Here is a 24,961-nt window from a genome sequence, read left to right as displayed (position 1 = left end):
ATTATGGTATTACTTGTACTGTGTAGCAAATTCACTTAATTATTCAATAAATCTCAGAGGACATTTATTCTTAATTATTCTTGGTACACTTTGTTTGATAATTTTGTTTACTTTTCCACTTAAGAAACTTAATAAAATTTAAGATATATACATTGTATAACAATTATACATTTTATTTAATTATTACTCATGATCATCACCAGTTCAACATGAGGCTAATCCGGTTCTTATAAATCACAACGCAATGCTAAAAGTTAGATTAGATTTTAGGTAAATTTAATTTGTGTGAGGTGTCTTCTTAAAAGGCACCTTAACACTTGAAAACACAAATATAATTATAATAGGAGTTGTTTTCTCCACTGAAGATTGAGATTAGAATCTCCCCAATCTGGAATAAAATAAGGCTTTTTTTGCAGACATTCTGTAGCTAAATGAAAGAAAGAAATCTATTTAATGATATTTTTTTACTAAATTGAAGTATTTTATATTTATTTCGCAGCATACATAAGGAAAAATTATGTGCATTAAATTTTGTGATGTCATCATACTGCTAGAATTAATTTCAGGTTTATGCCAGAGAAAATTTCCTGAAATTTGGAAATATTATTTACTAATGATAAATAAATTTAAAGGGAAGAAGCAACATTAAATGATACAAATTATAAAAATAAAGATAATTACTTAAAAATTGAATTAGAATAATCAACGATATTTTAGCGAATATAGTTATATTACATGGTTAGCCTAGATGACTGATTACTATTTTTTTGTTTTACTGCAAAATAACAAGGTATTTATTAAAAAGAAAAGAAAAGAAAAAAAATTTTTTTGCGGTAAAATCCTAGTATACGGTACGGCCTTCGCACGATTTTGAAAATTGTCACCAAGAACAAAATGACTCGTTTACTGCTCATCATCATGTCCCCAAATCCCACTGTACCATACATGGAGATTATTCTAATCAAAGAACGTCTATGTAAAGAAGAAAAGGTTCCATACACGTAAATGCTATTACGCGGCTAGAAAGCGGAGGGAAATTTTCCGAAGGGATTTGGCGACGGAACCTGGCGGCCAGAATTTCCCTCTCCGCGATGTGTACAGGAAATTGAGAAACACGTGTTAAGAAGATATGTTGTTTGACAAAAAAGAAAACTATGAAAATCCGTTTTTAAATTATTGCGAAAAATCCAAGAAGAAACGTTTTATCAAAGAACGTTTTTTCTTGGATTTTTCGCAATAATTTTAAAAACGGATTTTCATAGTTTTTTTTTTTTTTTCCCCCTCAAAATAACTAATCCATGAATTAATTTACTTGCGCCAAAAAATATTTTCTTTTCCTTTAGAGTTTAAAGAAATTTTAAACGATATTCATTTTATGAATTCTTGATAACGTGACCTTCGAACTTCACCACCGGTTTCGAGCTTTGGCGACAGATATATCGCGCATGCACAGCTGTTTCCCTCTATGATGGAACGGAGCCACGTTTGTTGCAGAGGTTTTGTTTCTTTACAATACATATTTTTTGATTCTAACCTTCATGGTACCGTATACTAGGATTAAACCCATTTTGTTTTATATGAGAACAGGTACTTTCTTTAGTTCATGCACTGCACATGCGATTTTCGAGGTTACTGGAAACCAAAATTTGCGGGAAACTTGATTTGCCTTTCTAAAAGACAATCAAATTGGAGCTGCGAAAACTGGCTCTATGCCAGCTGCCCGAATGACACTCACGTGATACACAATTTGCCAAAAAAGTGATCTCTTCCGACGTCGGCGCAAAACTCACCTTTTTTGGCGGGATCGTTGTATGAAATTCCCCGACTTTTCCAGATTTTGACTAAAACACTTAAATTCCCTGACTTTTTCCTGAATTTTTTGGTCAATTTCCGAATTCCGACTTTTTCCAGTTTTCCCGGTAGCGTGGCAACCCTGTTTTATACAAACCTTATTAGTTATTGATAAGCCAGTTTAGGTTTCGTAATGAAGGACAACAGCTATTTAACTATTTTTCCATCTCATTTTGTAAAAATATGATGCTGCCAGCACATGACTTCCAGTTCCAGGTTTCAAATATCATAGTGCTTAATGTAGGCTACTTATGCTTACTTCTGGTTGATCGTTTGTAAATAAAATCTAGTTTGAATGTTGAAATAAACAGAAAGATCTGTAATATGAAATACTGGATTACATTTTAATAGACATAATCAGCCAAGTTAAAAACTGATTTTTTTCCCAAATTTATATCAATATAATCAAATGTCTTCCATTTTATTTCTTTTTATTAAAAGTTGTATTTCATGTGGCAGTTGAATAGAAGTAAATTGAAAATGAAACACCATTATAAAAAATCATTCTTTTTTATAGCTTGGTATAAATAAATATCATATCTGGATATAATAGTAGCAGCTTTAGCACATGCTGCATTATTTTAGATGAAACACTTATCACAGAGTTTCTACATTTTCTCACAAAAATCTGTTAAGAGTTACCAGTAAAGTACCTCTTCAGGTTTATCATATACAGTCAAAATCTAATGTATTGCTTTCAATCCAGATTATATATGTATTGTGTATGTATATACATACAAGCTTTAAATATAAAGTTTAAGACTTGTATATACATATAAGAGTTTAAGTATCAAGTTTAAGAAGCTTTGTAATATCATAATACGTTTTCATGAAAATCTGTCCAGAGCTTCAAGTAAAGTATTACCTCTTGTTCATCAATTTTAGCCAAACTCTAATACATTGTTCCCATTGATATAAAAGTCTTAAATACTAAAATTGAAAAGCTTTAGATATATTTTATATAGTTTTTTTAATAAATAATATTATGGGTTTCAAGTAAAGTATCATATCCATTTGCCAAATTTTAGCCAAAACCTAATCAACTCTTTATACAAATGCAGAAAGCCTAAATACAGAAAACAAATTTTTGAAATTTTGATATAAGCATTATCGCAGAAGAAAAAATCATCACATCCTTGCACAAAGACATCTCTCTCATTATTTTTAATTATTTAATCTCTCATTATCTTTAAGAGCGTTTAATACCCCTTTCTCATGTCGATTTTTAATAACAGATGGCGCTACGAACGTTGAGCGATAAAGACTCAAATCTGTAAGACTACCTACAGCCTGGTTACTATGGCAACGACGCTTCCTTCCTCTGTACTTGTTTGGCGGGAAAGTGAGTAAGCCATAAAACACATCCCCTCAGTTGAACAAAAGACCTGCTGTCATTTCTTCCGTCTGTGACTCAGACTGCTGTTTTGAACAGGAATAGAACTTTTTCACCTTTGTGTTGAATGAAAGATATCTGTGAGATACGTGCAGCAGTCGCTATTTCTTTTCGCAAAATTTGTTCATCACGCTTTTCAATGTTGCGTAATGTTTCATAATTTGCCATTATTTTGCGGAAGAAAACAAATTTCATCGCGACATGAAAATTATATATAAATGATTTTATACTTGATGATATGTGTATACATATATAGCACGCACATAATATTCCATTTACTCATCCATCCATAATATTTCATAAATTACCATCCATAATATTCCATAAATATGTGTTAGCACTTTCCAGAGCTTTATATATATTTTTTACTTGTATTATAAAATCGTATAACACTCCTAACTATTATTTTTTTACTTCAAAAGTGGATAAATCAGTATCAAATTTTTCTAGTACACGGAGAAATGGTCTATGTATCCACACACATAAACGTAGTAAAAGATACTATTGTTGATTGAATATCTTTTGGCAGCAATATCAAGATGCAACGAAAATTCGAAATCAATTAATAACATGCATTTTATTACAAAAACACTAGCAGGACGTATTATTTGCACAAAAAACTTAGTGTGGAAATAATTTGCGGCACATTATCTGAGATCCGCTTTGAATGAATACATAAAGTGTTATAATGAACAATCAGTTTTAATATTTCACTTGATACTGAAATGCATAAAATCAAATTGCGTTTCTATGTTTCAGGTTTATAAAATACAGCTGATAATTGAAGGGGTATCAGGTTTATAAAGTACAAGCTGATAATACATGATAAGGGAGAAGAAATTCCTAAATTACAAAATTGAATATTATATTTTAATAAAGTAAAATGATACATATTATAGATACATCCTAAAAAACGATAATATATATATATATTGTATATCGTTGTATACCGTATATATATATTATGTATTTATATGTATATCTACTCTTTTCCGGATGTAACTGTAATTACGTACTGTGCTGGTTTATCATCTTCCTGTAGCGATGCATTTGGATTTGCTGTGTATGAATCTGTTTCATTGAACAGGAACAAATAGGAAACAGAATATTGAAAATTGAATTTTTTTAAAGCATTAGTAATTTATATATATTAGATTGACTAAAAAGAGTATATTCATGCATAACGTATAAATATGCGAAGTGAATACTTTTTGGCAATCACCTTTCTAGGATGATCATTTTTAAAAATAACCAGTACTGTTGATAAAATAAACACCGGTACGATCTATCTGCCTAAGGGAAAGGATGCCTTCGTGGAAGACTTTCTAAGGGAAATTGGCTCCTAGACACGTTACACAGGGTAAAACCACGAAAGCGCAACCAGTCCCTTCGCGGGATTCGAAACTCGGACCGAAATACTGGTGTTCAGCTACTTTACCGCTTCGTGCCTCATTTCAGAGCGGATTCGCTATATATGAAACAGAGTAATGTGCTGTTACCGTATTTAGCAGCCTGCCTTTTTCCTTGACCTACCATAAAAAAATAAAATAGCAAAATTATAACAGCGTCTCTAAAAAGATGCTTTGCTATATTCTCATTAAATCTTTATCATTCTGCGCTACTAAAAACGAAGTACGATTATTTCAAATTCAAAATTTTATAACATTACTTTACAGAAAGCGATCTCATGTCTTCTAAAAATAAAACCCAACATCTGTTTCTACTCAAGCGCTTACTTTCTAGACAAAGTAATTTCAGTGTAACGTACGTTCAGTTTTATCTAACTTTGAACGGAAAAAAAAAAAAAAAAAAAAAAAAAAACTATGTACATAACAGGCAAAGATATTAACAGCACATAAATTTAATCAATTATATTGGATTACCAGAGGAGAAAAAAATAATTCGATGAGATAATTCTCTGAGAATTCATAAACGCTAAATTAAGAATAAATTTTATAAAATGTTTACTAATGAATACATGTATTTGCATAGTAAGTTTGCTTTTTTAAAAAATTTTTCATCTTTATCACGTTTATCGGAGTGTCGTATTTAACTTCACAATTATGCTCCGAAATTTCATTGCTGTAGATTGGATTATTACCAATATATAATTCTACTAGTAACCAGAGCCAGTATTAGAGGTTTTTGCTGCTCACTACAATATCTGTGGCTCTTACTTCTGCCACGCGCCGCCAGTGGCTGAGTGGTTAAGAATATTGATTACTGGAAGTTCGACCTGGTTTCGGTTCGATCCCAGGCGAACCAGCTGGCTGCATGGTTTGTTTTCCTGTTGTGCAACATGAATACGACCCAGTTTCCTTCAGCAATTAGGCTCACCCGCGGCCGAGCGGTTAAATCGCTGAACACTGGTAGTTCCGACCTGGGTTCGAATCAAGGCGAACGGGCTGGCTACATGGGCGTTTTCATAATCTTCCCCGTGTGTAACGTGTATGGGGAGCTTTGCTATAAACTAAACTAAGCCTTCAGAAACTTCCTCCACGAAAGCATCTGCTATCTGCCACCTCGTGGCTTTGCTATATTCAAAGAGCCTAACCCAATTCTAGCACTCAGTTCCTCTCTAAATTCTAGCGGGCGAGCGCTAAAGTCGCCTATTACTGGTAGTTCAACCTCGACACATTATCTGAGTTCAGCTTTGAATGAAAACAACATAAAGTGTTATAATGAACGATTAGTTTAAAGATTTCACTTGATACTGAAATGCATAAAATCAAATTGCGTTTCTACATATCAGATTTATAAAGTACAGCTGATAATTGTAGGAATATCAGGTTCATAAAGAACAGTTGATAAATACATGAGAAGTGGGAAGGAATTCATAAATTACAGAATTTAATGGTTGTAACGAAAATTTTAAGCACGAACGTTCTTCATAAAGTTATGAAAAAAAAAACAGTCAGTACCTTTAGTGCGGATAGTAATCACTACCAAAAATCTATGCTTTTCTGCCAATTTTTTGGTAGTTTTTCAAAACCTTCGGCTCGGAAACTTGGTGGCCCGAGTCCAAACACAGGTCAACCTCATTTCGGACGTCTTGTGCAGAAGTGAAGATAGGACCAGCAAGATGTAGCTGAAAGTCCGAACGTGCGATGTCGGGGTTATATGGTGGATGTGGTGAAACATCCCTTTCGAGTCCGTACAGAGGCTAGCCGGTGAATGCAGACACGTATGGTATTATCTTGATGGAACGTTACCTTTCTGCGCCGGAACTCAATTCGACTCTTTTCCTTGATAGCAGCGTCAACATGCACTAGCATCTCGTTGTATCCTTTACTGTCAAGGGTTTTACCTTTTTCCATATACTATTTGTGATTAATACCACGGCAATCCCACCAAATACAAAAGAATGATCTTTTTGTTAGTCAAATTACGCTTTACGATGCTGCCGACGGACTCACGGGCGCAGATCAACTAAATTTTTGGCCTATGTTGTTGAAATAAATTTATTTTTCAACACAAGTGACTATCCAGATCACCAGATCCAAAGCATGATCTTTTCGTTAGTCAAATTACGCTTTGCGACGCTGCCGACAGGCTCACCGGGCGCAGACCAGCTCCCTTTTCGACCTATATTGTTTGTGTAAACTTGTCTAACATTGAAAGAAAAAAAAAAAAAAAAAAAAAAAACTATGTATATAACACGCAAAGATATTACAGAACATAAATTTACTCAATTTTATTGGATTACCAAAGGAGGAAAAAATACTCAGATAACTCTCTTAGAATTCTTAAACGCTAAATTAAGAATAAATTTTATAAAATGTTTACTAATAAATACAAGTATTTTAAATAATAAATTTTTCCATCTCTACATATACCACGTTTATCGGAGTGTCGCATTTGACTTTACAATTAAGCTCCGAAATTTCCTTGCTGTAGATTGGATGATTACCAATATACTTACAATCCTACTAGTAACCAGGGCCACTATTAGGGATTTTTGCTACTCAGTACATTATCTGTGGCTCCTACCACACGCCACCAGTGGCCGAGTGGTTAAAACTACTGAATACTGGAAGTTCGAACTGGTTTGGGTTCGATGCCAGACGAATCAGCTGGTTGCATTGTTTGTTTTCACCGTGTGTAACATGAATACAAGCCTTCAGCAATTAGGCCCTCCCGCGGTAGAGGAATTAAATCGCTGAACACTGGTAGTTTCGACCTGGATTCGAATAAAGGCTAACGGGCCGGCTGCATGGACGTTTTCATAATTTTCTGTATGTGTAACGTGTATGGGTTGTCAATTTCTCTAAGAAAGTTCAACATGAAGGCATCCTACTGTGCTTTGCCATAATAACCTAATCTAAGCCTTCAGAAAATGACTCCACGAAGGCCTGCCATCTTAAGAAGGTAACCCTCGTGGCTTTGCTACATTCAAAGAGCCTAACGCAGTTCTAGCAAGCGAGCCGCCGAACACTGGTAGTTCATCCGGAGTTCAAGCCTCGATAACGAGTTGGATGCATGACCGATTTTGGTGTTTTCCAAATTCACCTGCTTTGGCGTAATCAAACTCTATAATTCTAAACAAACTGACGTTCGGTTCGGCTCCAACGGCTCTAGCACCACGTTCCAAATTATAACTACAGTTCAACAAATAAATGTCTGGCGTATACATTCGAATAACCTAAGTAAAAAAAAAAAAAAAAGGGGGGGGCTTTTTAATTTCTTCCACAACCAAGCATGCATGCATGCACATAAAGCGAATAAAGAAAAACTTATGGAGTGCAATAGGGTTCTAATCCATAACATATTTAGTTAGTGATCGCCATCATTGGGAGCTATAAATATGCTATATTGACGGGAAGGAGAAAATTTTACTTCCTGAGTGAGCTAATTCAGAACTAGTCATTATTTCATCTGTCATCTTAAATTTAGGATGTCAAATTACGTGACTAACAAAAACCTAGTATTTATATGAAGCTTGATAAAAATCAAAGTTTTGAAGACGGTATATGTGATCATGTTCGGTTGATTACCATTATGATCAGCAAATAACAACAGCAATTTACTGATGTCTTTCTTATCTTTATATTCAGATGTAGTTTTCAGGGCAACTAGAGAAAATTTATTAATTACTTTTATTATTTTTGATACTTTATACGTACGAAGATACATACTTGTAGGAAGAGAGATATAAATATCATATTCGAACAAATAAAAACAAATCGTGACTTGAAGACCCTAGAGATACGGCTTCTGATTGCTTTTCAAATTTTTACCATATTAGTAACGATATAATCGAATAATCTTTCAAAGATTATTGTTTACCGATTTCAGGTAACAACTAGAAAACATTTTTTCGAACTTATCCTCAAACAAGTTTGCTATTGGTAATGAATACTGCTGTATCATGAATCAGGTACGGCGCTATGCATTTTGCTGACTTTGTACGCAATAAATTCTGTTGTCAAGTGCCCTTCCCACAAAATTCTAAAATTTTATTGCTTGATGCTTCGCTGAATTTTACAGTTTTGCTGTACGTAAATTCTGCCGTACCGGCAGTGATCATGATTTCAAATTCCCCCTCCCCGAGATTTACTGTGTTATCTGAAAAACAGCTCACAAGTTGCTAAAAATAGCTATAAAACTGGTTCCACAGCTTTTAGCAACGGCCTCCCGTTGTGCGTTTGGAAACTCAGCTTTTGAAAGAAAAGGAAGGGGAATAATTTCTCTCTGACTACAGTATAGATGAGGTCCGTGACTTTGTTTGAGCTACTGCAGAATGTTCTGAAGTACACTTTTTTCTGTTTCGGCAACATTCATCTTGAGAATTCAACACTTGTTCATTAGCCCTTAGTAATTGACAGAAATGCTTTTAGAAAGTAGTGGGTTCATTGATACCAACAAAATGGTTGGTATCAATAAACTGGGGATACGTTAGTTTCAGTTGTTGGGTTCAAATGAACCTTTCAAATACTAAAAAAGTCCTTTTGCATAATCGAATCCTTTTGCATAAAGAATTTCATCTGAGAATAATTTTTCTACTTAAAAATGAGTTTTGCAGTACTTTTTAAATACTACTTGTATTTTTATTTTCGAAAATTTTCATAAATATTGTAATTAATTATTTCCAATTTTAATAACTCGCAGAAAAAACACAATTTTCAAGAAATTTTTTTATTATGGTTATTCAAACTTATACTAATATACAGCATCTTTTATATTCCTTATACATTTGACACTGCATGCTTCAACCTGCATGTAAGTTTCTCTTCCTTAGTAACTCCTGACCCAGAGACGTCTCAATGAAAGCCAAATCAAGCACAAAATTTTCACCTGAAAAGAAAAAAAAAAGAAAATGATAAAATATTTTTAACACCATATTCTCGACCCCCCCCCCAAAAAAAAAGAAATTGCAAGAAATACAAATTTCTAACAGAAAAATGCATTTTCAAGCAGCTGAAATTGTTTCACAAATTAATAATGCAGATAGCAAATGTAACATATGGCACTATTGCCACTCAGTGCAATCTCTGCATATCCTAAATTCTGCTGGCTGATGTCTTCGTAAGTTCTGAACATTTTTTTGCCTCTAAATTTTGCTGCTCAGTGCCCTCTGCTAAATTATAAAATTTTGACTACCACTGGTTGCACAGGCCCTGATCAAAGCAAAGAGGCAAGATGCTACCTGCTATTGATAAACTGCCTTATAAATACCACAAATCTAAATAAATATCAGTTTTATTTCCAAAACAGAATTATCTCACAGCTAAAGCATTGCCTTTGCAGAAAATCTTCTAAATGGAAATAGAATTGCATCCACATTACATGTGCAGAATCCCAATAATTCATTATAAACAGTTCCAAACCATAGTTAGGCTTAGAACTCACAACAGTATTCTTCTTGGAAGTCTTCCTAAGGAAATGGTAGTATATTCAGGGAACATGTGGGCAAAATCATGACAGTATATCACAAGCCTAATTCTTGACCATACATACTAGAAAGATCACAGAAATTCCTCACAGGAAGCTAGATTCATATAACAAAATTTCATGCAACATATGGCATATGGGAAAAAGCAAGGACATTATAATCACTAGCATAGTTTATACCCAAATGAGTTGCAGATGGTGCACTATGTGCTCACAGCTGATTATCACTAATGCAGATATATATTTACTAATATTTAGAAGATGATGAAGTATAGCAAAATATACAAAACATTAGTCCTTAAATCCAACACATTTTCTGATTTTCATACCATCTAGAATAATAGATTTGACGTTAGGTACAATATCAGAATTTTGGGTACATGAAATGTGAAATGGTTTTTTATTTTTAGTCACTGTTTCTAGTAATTTGTTCGAAAGTAACAAATAAGCTGGTTTCAGTCTGTCAATGAAATGTTAACTTGTCTGTCCTTAATTAAGACTCGGAAATATTTATCATATTTTTTCACCACAAAAAAATGGTCCCTCAATAAGCAAATTCAAGTGCCTTTTTCACACGATCAGTTCTCACAAACACATGAGAACATGATCTCAAGTCTTTATGCATAAATATTTTATGTTTGTTAGCAGTTGATAAACTGGTGCTGATCCATAAAAGACAGTAAATTTGTTACAAATGGTTCAGGTTTAGTTTTAGTGGTAGGTAGTCGAAAAACTCACATGGTAACCTTATTTGCATAAAATATACCATTTGAGCTACAGAGTGATTAGTATCAGGACATATTGCAACTCTGAATCCTAGAAGGATTTCTGTCCATCTGATGTTGCTGTGAGCCTTTATTGCATTTTTTTAAGTTCTGAGAAACTGCTCAATTTTCCCACTGCAATGTGGGTGGTATGGAGTGGAACGTAAAACTTTAGCACCACATACTTTTGCAAGGCTCTTGAAAGGCTGCGACTCAAACTGTCTTCCTTGATCTGAGATTATGGAACTAGGCACAACAAATCTGCTAATCCAATGATTGTAAAATGCTTTGACAACCATTTCTCTTGTGATATCTGGTAAAGAAACTACTTCTCCCTAACAGGAAAAATGGTCAATAAATGTCAGATAATACGTCCTACCAGCAGATGGTGGTAATGGCCCAATCAGGTCAACTTGCACAATACTTAATCTAGCATGAGGTGCTTGGAACTCGGCTATTTTAGATTTTGTATGCCTGTTGACTTTGCTCCTTTGACAATTAACAGGACTTTAAGTCTATTCGTGAATTTCTTTCTTTATATTTGGAAAGATAAATTTTTCAGTCATCTCGTTGACAGTTGTCCTGATACCAGAGGAGCAAAATTATGAATTTGATGAAACATTTGTTGTCTAAATTGCTTTGAAATAAAAGGCCCGATACTGGTTGTTGAGCTGTCACATCTTAATGTTTTCCAAAATGCTAATGTAGATGATTTAAATTTCAGTGAAGCACTACCTGTCATTAAATGTTGCAATTCTTCATTATATTCTTGAGCATCTGCTACTGCTTCATAGCCAGTAACTGAGACTACTTCAACTGCAACTAAATTTTCTTTGGCATCAATATGCTGAATATCAGTTGAAAATTCCGATATATACTGAAGTTGGTGTTGTTGTCTGGGTTATGCCTTCCCATTCTTTTGCTTCTATGCATATGACAGTGGCTTGTGATCAGTAAGTATGATGAATTTGCGTCCTTCCGATACATGTTTAAAATGCTTGACAGAAAGATATATTCCTAAGAATTCTCTGTCATAGGTACTATAAACCTTCTGTGCATTATTTAATGTTTTAGAGTAGAACACAATAGGTTTTCAGTCTTGTTCTTCCAATTGCTGCAATACTGATCCTATAGGAAAGTCTGATGTATCTGCACACAAAGGGTAATCCATTGGGAAACACAAAAGGGCACCATTGACTAAATCAGATTTGCACTTCTCAAACTGGTGAATTCCTTCATCTGTGCAGGCCTACCAGCGGCAGAGCGGTAAAATCGCTGAACACTGGTAGTTCGGTCCGAGGTTCGAATCCCGCGAACGTACTGGCTGCATGGGCGTTTTCGTGGTTTTCCCCATGTGTAACGTGTATATGAGCCAGTTTCCCTTAGAAAGTCCTCCACGAAGACATCCCTTCTCTTAGGCAGATAGCCCTAGTGTGCTTTGCCATAATTAAATACACTAAACACCTTCATCTGTGCATGGAACTTTACAATGATCTTTTTTTATCACCCTTTAACATTTCGTGTATGACTCCTTGAGTTTCTGCAGCATTTTTCAAAAAGCATCGATAAAATTTTATCATGCCCATAAATGAACAAAGCTCATGTATTGTCGGTAATTTACATTGCAGATTACTTCAACCTTTTCTGGCAGCGAACAGGAACCTTCTGTAGTTATGAGGTAACCCATAACTTATGTTTAATATGTAATACATAATGTAATATCCCACCACATTACCCATTTCCAATCCTCAGATGTCCAGTGTCTTTTCTCGACACCACTGAAAATGAAGTCTTGCATGTCGGCAGAACTGAGTGATTTTCTTACAGGCACCAAAACTATGCATTCCTATCCCTCTGCAATTCGCTGCGCATAGTTCTAGCTGAAATTTGTTGGGAAGAGCCTTGGTTGACGATTTGTGATAGTTGAATCCGTGTTCTGCCGTACAATTCATCGGAGATACCGCCGATCACTGTCTTTGAAAACTATGCTCGAACTGCAGTTACATTTTTTAGAGAAGGATTCGAAATCGATGCCCCCACTAAATGTGCACCAACAATAAGCCCCTTTTTCAAATGGTGAACGATCTGCCACCTTTTTTCCCCATTTTACTTCATTCATCATGAAAAGCACTCTTACACCTTACTTATACTGGCATTTTAACCAAGTATAATCCACATCATAGAAAAAATTTGGATATTTCATCCCTAGCATGCATTCAGATGAAAATCTGAAAGGTTTCTTATTGATTGGCCAGTGTGTGTATTATTATATTATGCAACATGAGGCAGCATTAACATGTGGAGCTGGGAAGGCTTCTAATGATCACCTTTCTCTCTTGTGAGAGCAGGATGCACTGAAATTTGATGTCCTTATTTTTTAGAATGGTTATGAGTTTTGTAGACAAGTGGATCATCCACGTTCAAGATATAAACAATCATCTTTCCACAATACTCAATTTTGTATGTCTTCTTCTCAAATATCATTGTATGGATGTCCTTCCAGCTGAATCAGGAGCAGTGACTTTGTGGAGGTTTTCCTTGGAGAAATGGACTTATATTGGAGTTACACATGATTCAAACCAAAATACTTCTTTACCGCAAGTATTTAAGTTCAGAGGTGTAACATGTTGTGCAGAAAATATTCTCAACAAGTTATCAGCTATGGATCAAAGCACACAAGAATACTTAGAAACAGAAGTGCATGAGGAAACATTCAGAAAAGAGATGACTTTAATTTTTTCCAATGTTAGTGCAGCACAGGTGATGCTATTTTAAAAAATTATTTATTGAATTATGACAGAGGTCATCAAACTTATTTTCTTTTTCACAGAAACTGTGACTTTATGGAAGTCTTCTTTGCATAAATGTAGTTTTACCAAAGTTACTGATGATTAAAACCAAAATATATGATTGCACGCATTATTTACACTGCAAAATATAACATGTGGTGCAGAAAATGTTCACAACAAGTTAGCAGCTATAAATGAAAGCACACAGGAATATTTAGAATGAGAAGTGGATGATGAAACATTCAGAAAAGAGATGCAATGGCAGTGCAGCACAGGAGATTCTAGCTTCAAGTATTGATTACAGAATTATGGCAGAATTGATCAGACGTATCTATTACTGAAAGCAGAGACTTTTTGAACATATTTTTTTTAGAGAAATGGGGTAATATTCTAATTAGGTATGGATTTAATCATAATGCTTTGTTGCAGGCATAGTTTTTATTCAGACGTAGAAAATGTTACGGTGTGCTGGCTTGGCTTGTTACTGATTACAAATCAAAAATAATTTTTGGTTTCCTGATTCTTTTCTCTCCTGCATTCTTTCTAGGAGATGAAATAATTTTATCTGCTTCTGAAATTTCAATTTCTCTTTTTTCTTGTGTTTGTTTTACAGAAGCAGTGGCCTGTTTTTGTTTCTCATTCTGTGCTCTAGCATCAACAATATACTTCGGTTCTCTAAGAGACATTTTTCTTGGTGCTCTTGGATCAACAAGCTCAGGAAGAATACAATTCACGTAAAATTTTTCGAGTTTTGGAACTAAACTGATCCAGAAAGTTTTGTCTTCGGGTATTCTTAATGTGATTGCATCTTCTCTGCACCATATATATAAATCACACCAATTCCTCTCTGTTATGGCTAACTGCCCTTGAATTTGAAAATAATATTTGTGGCTTTTCAATAAATAAAGATTATTATCAGCATCCATCCGAAGACCAACAGAATTAGGCTTGCTGAAAAAGTCTGACAAGTCTGCTGAGAATCTGGCTGTATAAGGACATTTTATTTCAAGTAATCCATCTTCGTCTATCAATCCATCTGGCGAAGTACAAAGAAAGGGATATTTAGGATCAATAAAAAGGCCACAACGTCTGATGTTTTTTCCCATGTGCTTTTCCTTGTATTGATTTAAGGCTACTGCTTCGTTAGCCAAGCCATACTTTAATGCTTTAGTTGAAACGTTATCATTATATATGATACGTTTCACTAAAGCAGCACTGAGTGTTGTTGGACGCCTATCAGCAACATCTTTGAAAAAGGATGATGATATTCTTCTTGATCTTTCATGACGCCATCTTTCAGATGATGACTGTCCACGTGTTACGGCCTCAAGAGAATCTTTTTTTGGAACTTCAATTGATATAAAAAAATTTTTAGCTGCCAATTCATATGCTTCATCTGATAGGTCTGGTTTCTCAGGAAAATCACCATAAGAAATATCCCCACCTTGCTGAATATGTCCTGCTTTCCTCATATTTCTCTTTTTCTTCTCAGTGTCAAAAAGTCTACGTCTCTCAAGACATTTTACATGGCACTTATTTCTGGAAGCTAAGAATTTCAAAGTTGGAGTCCTGGGGCTACTTCCTGTTACAGCTTTTTGTGCATTTTTTTGCCACTGCTGTGCTGGATTTTGATAGGCCATGACAGCAATACTCGCACGCCTGTTCATGCCACCAGCTTTGGAAAAATCAACTCTTTTTCCACCAGATGTTTTACACAGTTGACTCATGAAGCTTTCAGCAGGATTATTTGTGGCATTCCAAATAAGAGTACTGCTACACGATATCAGTACTCTTCCCACTTCTGCTTCAATAGCTTGCAACATACCCGAGGAAAAAATTTCATTGTATGTGCTGTCCAACTCTGCACCTTTCTTTGCACAAAAAGCACTACAAGCATCATGCTTGCCAAATATATGATGTGGCCCATTTCTCAAGTCAGATACTAATGCATCAATAGCTTCTTGTGTGTGCTGATAATGGCTAGGTAAAGCATGAGCTTTTATAGCTACTCTAGCACCTCTGACTAACAGTGGCATTTTAATTTTCAGCAATTTACGGGCAGCAATTCCTTTAGCCCCGGGGAAGCGCGCAGTATTTTGCTGAAGTTTCTCAAGAGCTCTGCGATATCTTCGAACAGCATGGTTAGCACATTCTACTTTGATCACCCGTCCTCCATATGAAACGCTTTCTTTCACTTTGGCCATTGTGTTAGCATCTCCATCTCCAACAAGTCGAGTACAACGTATTTTGTGAACACACTGGAGATAATTCAGACCTTCCACAATGGCACTGCTTTCCATACCTGTAGAAGGCCCATTCCAATTTCGCCAACAAAGGTGCACTTTATTTGGCATCTTGCCATCTTCAATAGCACTGCATATAAGGCACACTTTGTTGCGAATTCCAACAAACAAAATTTTCTGGGTGACCATGCCTATAATAACAGATATGCCACTTGAAGCATTGTAACCATGCCCATAGCTTCTTTTACACCAACCTCCATCAACAATGACAGTTATACAGTGATAACCATCATTATCTTTATCATTGCGAAGTTCTGCCTGCCTTTTCTCCTCTTCTATAGCAGCACACATAGTTTCCTGTGCACATCCCTGTATTATTTTGCCAGTAGTTCGCTCACAAGAAGCAAAGGTCGAGTTGCTCATATACGGAATTTCCATGATGCTAAACTTTTCCTCCTCTTGTGAAAATCCACTGCCAGTAGATAACGCACCTAATACTGCAAGCTGATTTAGGCTGCTTTTCTCCATATCAGAACAAATTGTTGCCATTTCCCCACATAAAATTTTATCACATACATAGTTATATGTAGTGACAAGACCACGTCGAATCACTTTGTTAAAAATAAATGATCCTCCAAATTTACAATTTAGGGAATGTTGCTCTAATGTCCTAGCCTGCACTATTACAAAAGACATATTGCAAATTGTTCTGCCAGATGGTAATGGATTTGCCTTTCGTCGATCTTCCCTTTCGATAATTAAAGGTGAATTCAGGACACAGAAATTCATCATTAAGGTTCTCCTGAAGAGGCTCAGACTCCAAGCTAAAATATATATATATACAATATATATACATATATATAATTAATATATATAAATATTACAAATTAGGTTTAAATTTGGCTTATTTGATGACAGCAAAGCACTTGATCTTCCTAAGAGGAGGAATGCTTTCATGGAGGACTTTCTAAGGGAAATGGCTCATATACACGGGGAAAACCATGAAAACGCCCATGCAGGCAGCCCATTCGCAATTAGGTTTAGGAAATTTAGGCAACAGATAGCAAATAAATTAACAATAATAATACACTGGATTACCAGTATATTACTACAAGAAGATGAGTCATCTTCACAACTGCTGCTTCCATGCTCGCAGTGTCATTTGCTCGTGCAATATTAGTCACTACTTTGTGTGCCGGAGGTTTCACATGAAGGGCCTCTACACCTGAGTATAAAATGTTCGTGTTCCAGTAAACACTGAATTCAGAGGGGCAAGAATAACTCTTTCATGGTGGATAACTCAGTTACCAAATGGCTTTCTAAGGCTCTATTCAAGCCGTTGTATAAATGTCATAATTCCCAACTAACAACGCTTTGTAGTCAGACCTTGCTATGTCACAAAAACTAGTTTGGGCATTAAGCTTGAAGTTTTCAACTTTGTGCCGACTTGATATAAGAGTCGGCCAATCAGAGCATATACATAAAACCTATTGAGAGAGAAAGCTGTAGACACATACATGCATGCACAAATTTAGCTTCTCTAATTGGCTATGGCTTAGACCCTCTCTCGCAAGTGTGAATGGAACTCCCACATTTTGTGCCTTATGATTATGCGTCTATGACATTTATACCATCATGTGAACGGAGCCTTAGGATGGCATACTAAGAAGATGCACTGTCTTGTGGGGATAAGCAATTTATACTCCTAAGCCTAAAAAAAAAACTTGGAAAAAAAAGATCACGACTTAAATTTGTTGTCTAATTGCTCTAATTTGAGGCACATTATGAGAGGAAAGCAAAGGTAGTAATCAGAATTATTTAAACAATTTTATCCTTATATTTTTCTTAAAAATTCTGTAAAATAATAAAATTTGTGGTTTTCCTCAAATAAATATATATGGAAAAAATAACAGCCACATAATCACAAGATTTCATTTTGTTATATTTTATTAACAAAATTTAAATTATTAAAAATCTCTTTCATGAAGGGAACATAAAACATCATGAAAACAATGAAAAAGAAGCAATATTTAAAAAAGATAGTAGGCTTATTGATGAGGCTCCCATCAAAAGAATCAAACCCCAAAATATTTTCATTTGCTTCAGTGTCCCGACTTTAAATTTCACTGATTTCAATGAATATATTTTTAAAAAAATCTTTTATTTTCAAGTTCTTTCATGCAAAACGTCCAAATTTGGTACAAATCAAATTCATCCCCCTCTTTTTGATAGCTACAATATTATATTTAACAGTTTTAATAGCTATCAGTATGTAAACAACATAATGTAACACCATAAAAGAAAAACATAAATGATGACATTTTAATTTTGGCATAGAGAAATACATATTTACCCCAAAAGAGAGCTTGTATTTCTACCTTCTACGTCAGAGTCAATAACTGAAATGTCCAGATCAGAACTGAGAAGAAAAGAACCATAATTAGTTTAATTAAGATACAATAACACACCGACCAAGTATTAATTTGAGAGTCAAGCAACAAAAATCAGCATCATATTTTGAAATATTCACTATTTGAAAATATAACGCTGATTTTGGTTGCTTGACTTCTAAATTAATACATAATTAGTTAACCATAATTAAGTAACTGTAATATCATGCACAGCTAATATCTATTTTAAAAATAAACCAACTTACCTCAGGAAAGCCTGGTTTGTCTTAGGAACATTAGCTGTAACTTCTGGCGTAGAAAAGTCAAATTTTTCACTTCCGGACCTAAGAATGAAAGAAATAAACTGCTATAACATAATTAAAAAAAAAAAAAAAAAACATGAATAAATAAATAACACATAACAAATTTAAGCATTAAGCTATGTATGACTACCACCCATCTCAGACAGTGCGACAGATATTGCTGTATACTGTTTCGCCATACCCTGTGTAGCTATTATATCATGCTGTATAACCACAGTTTAGAAAAATTACAAAATGTGTTATTTATATCTATCTAAAATGGTACATTACTACATGATTTGTAAGAATAAATTAGAGGGCTCTGCGAATGAAATTCCTTCCAATTAAAAAATGTAGGAATAAAGAAAATGCAGGAATTGCAAATGCAGAAATGAAAAAGGGGATTATATTTTTTGTACAGAATCCAGATGACATATTTTTCAACATTTTAGAAATTTCAATATTAATTTTAGGGGCATAAAATATTAGGCCCCTAAAAGCAGAATATAGTTTTTAAATGTTCAGATAATCTTCCTATGAGAAGAATTCCTTTGAGAAGTACACATCTGAACCACAATTAAAAAACATGTACAAGAACAGAGCTGAGGACTTCTGTTTGCAGAAAGTCTGTCACATAACATATGAAAAGTTTCTTATTGGTAGATTTTTGATCAGACGGATATTTTAATGTTATACAGAGAAAGCATTCACTCCCTTTATACTGGAGATAATTCAATTTGGACAATGGCAAAAAGGCTAAGCAAGCCTGAGCGTATTGGTCCCATTCTTGGCACTAGTTTGGTTTACGCTCAAAATACACAGCAGATATTTTCTAATTACCTGCATCCCAATATCAATTCAATTCAGCTTTTGGTGGAATTTAACATTTGTGACATATTTTTCAAAAACTACACTTCACAACATGCATACATGACAAATACACAGAACCATAAATAAACAAGCAATAATATATATTTATATATAAATTTTACTAAATGATCATAAAATGTTCCAACGCTAAAAGAAAGTTTTAACATCCAAGTAAATGACATAATAAAAAAAAGCAAGTTGAACAGCGAGCACATGAATAAATGTGCACACACCTGTTAAAATATACCATAGGTAACTGACAAAGCATTTCGTAGCAAACATATGACTATAAAATTTCCAATAATACATGTAATGATGGTGAATTCAATTTAGATCGCAAGAACATGCTCATACTTTTGAAAAGATTCAATTATTTCAGCAATTCCTTGTGAATTGGAATTTACCCTTTCAATATTTCCCAACAATTTAGTGTGAATGGAGGAATAAATTCTTATAACAGAATTGAACAATTATTAGCATCCCCTCATACACACACATACAAAAAAAAAAAAAAAAAAAAAAAAAACTTACTTTGTAAAAAAAATCATCCGGGCAATGATTCTCCTTTGACACAGATGCAGTTGTATCAATAATTTCTGACCTTCAATAAAAAAAATACGCATATTTTACTTCGGAATTAACTTACTACGAAATCATAAACACGGGGTAGTCGATATAAAGAATAAATTATTTCTCACCTTTCGAAAACATCCGCTTGTTCGGAATCTTCCACATCTCGGGAATTTAATTTCATATTTTTTTCTTGAGCTCGACTTTTACGCTGAATTCTGGATCTTTTATTAAAACCAGGATGTTTCTTCGGTCGTCCTTGATATTTTCGCATATTTTTTGCAAACTGACCACAGTACAAATAAATGTAAACAAAACGAGTGCGGAATAGCAATGCAATAGGGTTGCCGTAAACGTCATTCTGCTGACAGCTGACAATGTTTAGTGAAAACTGTGTATAAAGGAATATATGAAACGCTTCTAAATATTATTTAGAAAAAAATATGATTTATAACTGATATCAAAATCAATTACTTCGTGAATTTTTGCAGAAATAAGATTACAATGTTAAATTTTAACTCGTAGCGCCATCTATTGATGGCTTTCCAAACTACACATTAAAATTACGTAGTTCAAACTAATTTTTTTAAAATATAATATTTAAGTAAATTTCATTTCAAACCTGATTCTAACATTGTGATTCGAAAACTGACCTATTGCTTTATATTTCTGCCAAATTGCACGCAACATAGTTTCTTAATTAGCGATTCTGCGTGTAAAAAAATTTTTAGTATTGTAATGCTGCTGTAGTAGACCACCTTAACTAATTCTATAATTTAATATAGCAATATTTATTGAATAAGTTTTGTGTAATTGTACGAGTTTAAAAAATAACAGCACGCCTAGAATTCGAACATGCCTCCTCTGGCAAGGGAGATGGAAAAGATACCCAGAAAGCCATGGTTTTATCCTTTGAATCTGTTATTTGAACTTGTGCAGCAAAAAGTACCATGATGCCACTAGCATGTACAAGTTTGTTCCAACGTGCCCAAATCGCTTCATACCATTATGTGCCTCCACTTAGGTGAACGAATACATTGTCACAGGGTGTTTATTTACTGAAAACTTATAAAATTTTTGGACTGAAAACATTATCTCCATTATATATGTGCAATGGGTTGGCAGGAGTTAAAATTGATTTTTAATTTAAACTCGTCTTCTATGGAACAGCATGCATTGGAGTATTTTGAAAGTTATGAGATCCTGTTATCAAGGAAAACAGTGCATTAATGGCCACAATATACAACTTTATTTGAAAATATGATGAACAATGGCAATGCAATGTAAAAAATTATTATAAGAGATTTAAGTTTTTTTTATATACTGTAGGCTTAACATATTGTTTTGGGCCCATCCCAGGACATAGTTTTGAAATTACCAATTGATTCAGTTGTATTTTTCACTAGACATGACCATTTTTTCACAAATGGTTTGTTTAATCACATCATAACATTAAGAACAAGAAAGTTCTGAATTAATTTTAACATTTAGCAGTAGATGTTTAACAGTAGATACTGAAAATCTACCCTTTTCTTCAGGCCATAATTGAAAAAACTAACTCAACTGGAGCAGATGTTCCAGACAAAGACATCACAAACTCAACCATTTTAGAAATATAGCAACATGAAATATCAGTCTTTTGAAACACCTTAAAAACTGCTTTCCACTCTCTTCACTAGTATCTGGTACTTTTTAAAAACCTGAACCGCAACCTACTCCTTGGCTTTGAATTACCTGGTTCAACAATGTATGTACATCCAATAGGTCTTCAATATTTATGGAATCTTTCATAATTACATCAACAAATTGCATACTTTCGTCTAAATCAGACCAGGTAATTTCAGTTCATAAATTTATTCACTGAATCTTACTAACTTTATCAAAAAACTGGTTCTTCACAACTCTAGGCTTTGGATATTAGAATTGTAAAAATTGTCTACACTTGAGAAGAATGTTTGTTCCTAAACACCATCATTTTCTTTTAGTGCATAACATGGCAAAATATGGCATACATTTGTGAATTTTTCTTCCCTTTAATTGATAAATTCATTCAGAACTGAGATGCTTCTGCTGATGTGATAGAATTAGCTTCCAATTTCAGAACTGCATTATTAAATAACTGTAGACTTTCACACAAAAATTTTAAAAACCGTTGACTGTTTTTCCAAAAAGTCAAATAATAATTTTGAGCATTTGTCATAAGAAGTATAAATTTAGGCCATCAAAAATGTAAGGAATTCTTTCTATTGCAGTAACAAACTAAAGAACCTTCTGCTGCTACGAGATAATACTTTTTTTTTTGTAATCTGTTTCCACAAAGTCAAAGAACTCTACATTTCTTACTATACATATGTGAAAACATTTATAAATTTTTATAACAATTATTTTTATTTTATAACTTCTATGTTCAGGGATACAGAGTCACATGTTGTTTGTAATAAATGATGTACAATGTGGGCTGAACAACCAACTTCTAAAATAGGTCTATCTGAATCATTTTGAACTTTTTTGAGCACATTTTCATTCTCCTTTTTCTTCACACCACCAAACTTACTGTTAGTGTTACCAGTAGTATAACAAATCAACTTTATTTCAAGTTTAGAGATAAACTGGTCAAAAACGTATACAGAAGTTACTTCACACAGAAAAACAACATAAGACATTGCCTCTGCTGTGTTGCCAAATGACCACAAGTAAAAAGCTGTGGCAAGACCGATGGGAGTGCCTCTGTTAAAACTGACAACAGGACTTGATCCACTGCTGGCTGACAGAGTCATGGCCATGACAGAACCTTAAAAAATGTGATACAGTCGAAAGTCTTTAATCTGGACTAGTCGGGACTTCAGCGATTCCGGATTATAGATCATCAGTTTAAATCTGGTAAGATGGCATGCAGAAATTATAAAATTACAAATATGAAACCATAATTTATAAAATAATGAGCAATTATGATCTAAAGGGTATCAAAATTTACAAAAAAAAGCTTAATATTTATTTGTTTACTTTATTAAACATTTCTTTCAATGCGCGCATGCGTAAAGCATACATTACGCATAGCCGAAATTAGAAAGTTGCAACCAGAAAACTATTTGATTTGTATTCGTGATATTTATAATGACGAGGAATTTGATTTAAATCATATCAAAGACGGAGTACATCAAGATGAAACACTACATTTAGTACGGAATTATAAGCCGAATAAAATAAAAACATCTGCCCTGAAGATAACGATAGTGCTGACAGATCAAGTTCCAGTTCATTGTGCGCCGTGTCGTCTCCTTCCCCTTATTAGCTTTAGTTTTTCACATGCAAATTTTGAACAGAGGTCGATCGGCGGTAAGCTAACATGGTTGCCGCCGATTGGCCGATGACGTCAAGATCGGCGGGTTGGCCGAGTATAATATATATGTACGCCGGTATCGGCGAAGGTTCTTGTTCTTGTTCTCTTGTGTGATTATCAGTTAGCATTATGCTAGTTTGCTTTCAATCAAATGATTTTAAATATAAAGGCTACAGTGTTAGCTCTTTTATTTTATTTACGGAATAAAGCATGAATTTTATTTAGTTTAGTCTTAGCTTTATTTAAGGAAAGCAAAATATGCTTTGCCTTTATCACCACTGCCAACAGGGTTATGGGCCCAGCGCCAACAGCTAATCAGTCATCCAGTTCAACTCAGCATTGAAGGAATGTAGGTGAAGAGGGCCGTTATCCACGAAAAGAAGCTGACCTGTCTTAGAAGTTTGTTCAAGTTGTTGTGCTCACACTTAATTGAAGATGTCATTACTACCTGAAGGTTTTGAGTTGTTAAACCATGACAACTGGGATCGATGGAAAGTCGACATGAAAATGCTGTTACTGGATAGAAATTGTTGGAGCTTCATAGAGGACAAAGAAGAATTAGATAAAAGTGCAACAAGGCGTGAAAAGCAGAAGTTCACACTAAGAGAGAACAGAGCCTTCACTACATTATATTACGGAATTAAAGCTGAGTTCAGGCCGCTGATACAAGAATGCTCAAGTGGTAAAGAAGCGGGGGAAATTCTACAGAAGCAATTCGAACCCAAAACAAGAGCAAGGATAATTCAGTTACTGGATGAATTTTTTAGTATTAGATATATGCCAAATGAAGAAATAGGATTATTCATCGCAAGGATAAGAATGACTGCAAAGAAGTTGGCTGAAGCTGGTCACAACTTGGCAGATCTTTTTAAAGGATTCCAGGCAATAAGGAGATTACCCCAGGAATACTCCAGCATTGTACAGTTGATATACAGGTGGAAGGATGAAGATTTTATGCTGGAAAGAATTGCTGAAGAATTGGTAAAGGAAGAAAGCCGACTTCGCCAGGTAATTGCCGATTTAGAAGACAGCAAGGTAAGCGTGTTTAATACTATTAGTTTAAACGCAGGGAAAGATAAAGTTGAAAATAAAACTAAATCTAAGAAAAAAATGGGGAACATGAGAATAGGACCTTGTTTCAGATGTCATAAATTTGGGCACTTAATTGCTCAATGTAAAGAAAATGTAAGTAAAAATCAGAAGTTTAAAATAGACGATAAAAATGGACAGTTTAAAGATAAAGAATTAATGTTTAGTAGAAAATTATGTAACAACTACAGATAAAGGAGGTAACGCAGATAAATTTAATTGGGTCGTAGATACTGCAGCTACAACTCATTTCTGTAATAATAGAAATTTAATGACAAATTTTGAAGAAATAAACAATATACGTATGTCTTTAGCTGTAGGAAATTGTGAAAGTAAAGTACTAGGAAAGGGTACTGTCAAATTTGCAGTAAAAGTAGGCAATCGAATAAATTGGATTGAGTTAGATAATGTGTTATATAATCCAAATCTAAGAAGAAATTTATTATCGGGAGCAAGGTTAGAAAAGGCT

The 24,961-nt window shown here is 34.2% G+C and overlaps 2 protein-coding genes and 1 long non-coding RNA gene across 6 annotated transcripts in view; all 3 read right to left on the bottom strand.

The window, feature by feature from the left end:
* The window catches only part of LOC118185632 (endoplasmic reticulum junction formation protein lunapark-like), a 68,460-nt gene that overhangs the window by 33,447 nt on the left and 10,052 nt on the right, over positions 1-24,961 (bottom strand). The window lies entirely within an intron of this gene.
* On the bottom strand, positions 9,364-24,687 carry LOC118204244 (uncharacterized). The gene is made up of 5 exons (XR_015038713.1): positions 20,192-24,687; positions 20,025-20,094; positions 18,588-18,665; positions 18,285-18,350; positions 9,364-9,538 (listed from the first exon to the last, which is right to left on the bottom strand). It is a non-coding gene; the product is annotated as an uncharacterized LOC118204244 (long non-coding RNA).
* Positions 10,217-18,281, bottom strand: LOC146993406 (uncharacterized). The gene has a single exon (XM_085808121.1). It carries the CDS (start codon positions 16,721-16,723, stop codon positions 14,177-14,179), a length of 2,547 nt encoding a protein of 848 aa, XP_085664247.1. The 5' UTR covers positions 16,724-18,281; the 3' UTR covers positions 10,217-14,176.

Source organism: Stegodyphus dumicola, chromosome X1 (assembly GCF_044657685.1).
Source record: "Stegodyphus dumicola isolate Sdum_Otavi_A_Nest chromosome X1, ASM4465768v1".
Lineage (NCBI taxonomy): Eukaryota > Metazoa > Arthropoda > Arachnida > Araneae > Eresidae > Stegodyphus > Stegodyphus dumicola.
Note: the sequence above shows the minus strand (reverse complement) of the source record. Positions and strands in the feature narration are given on the sequence as shown.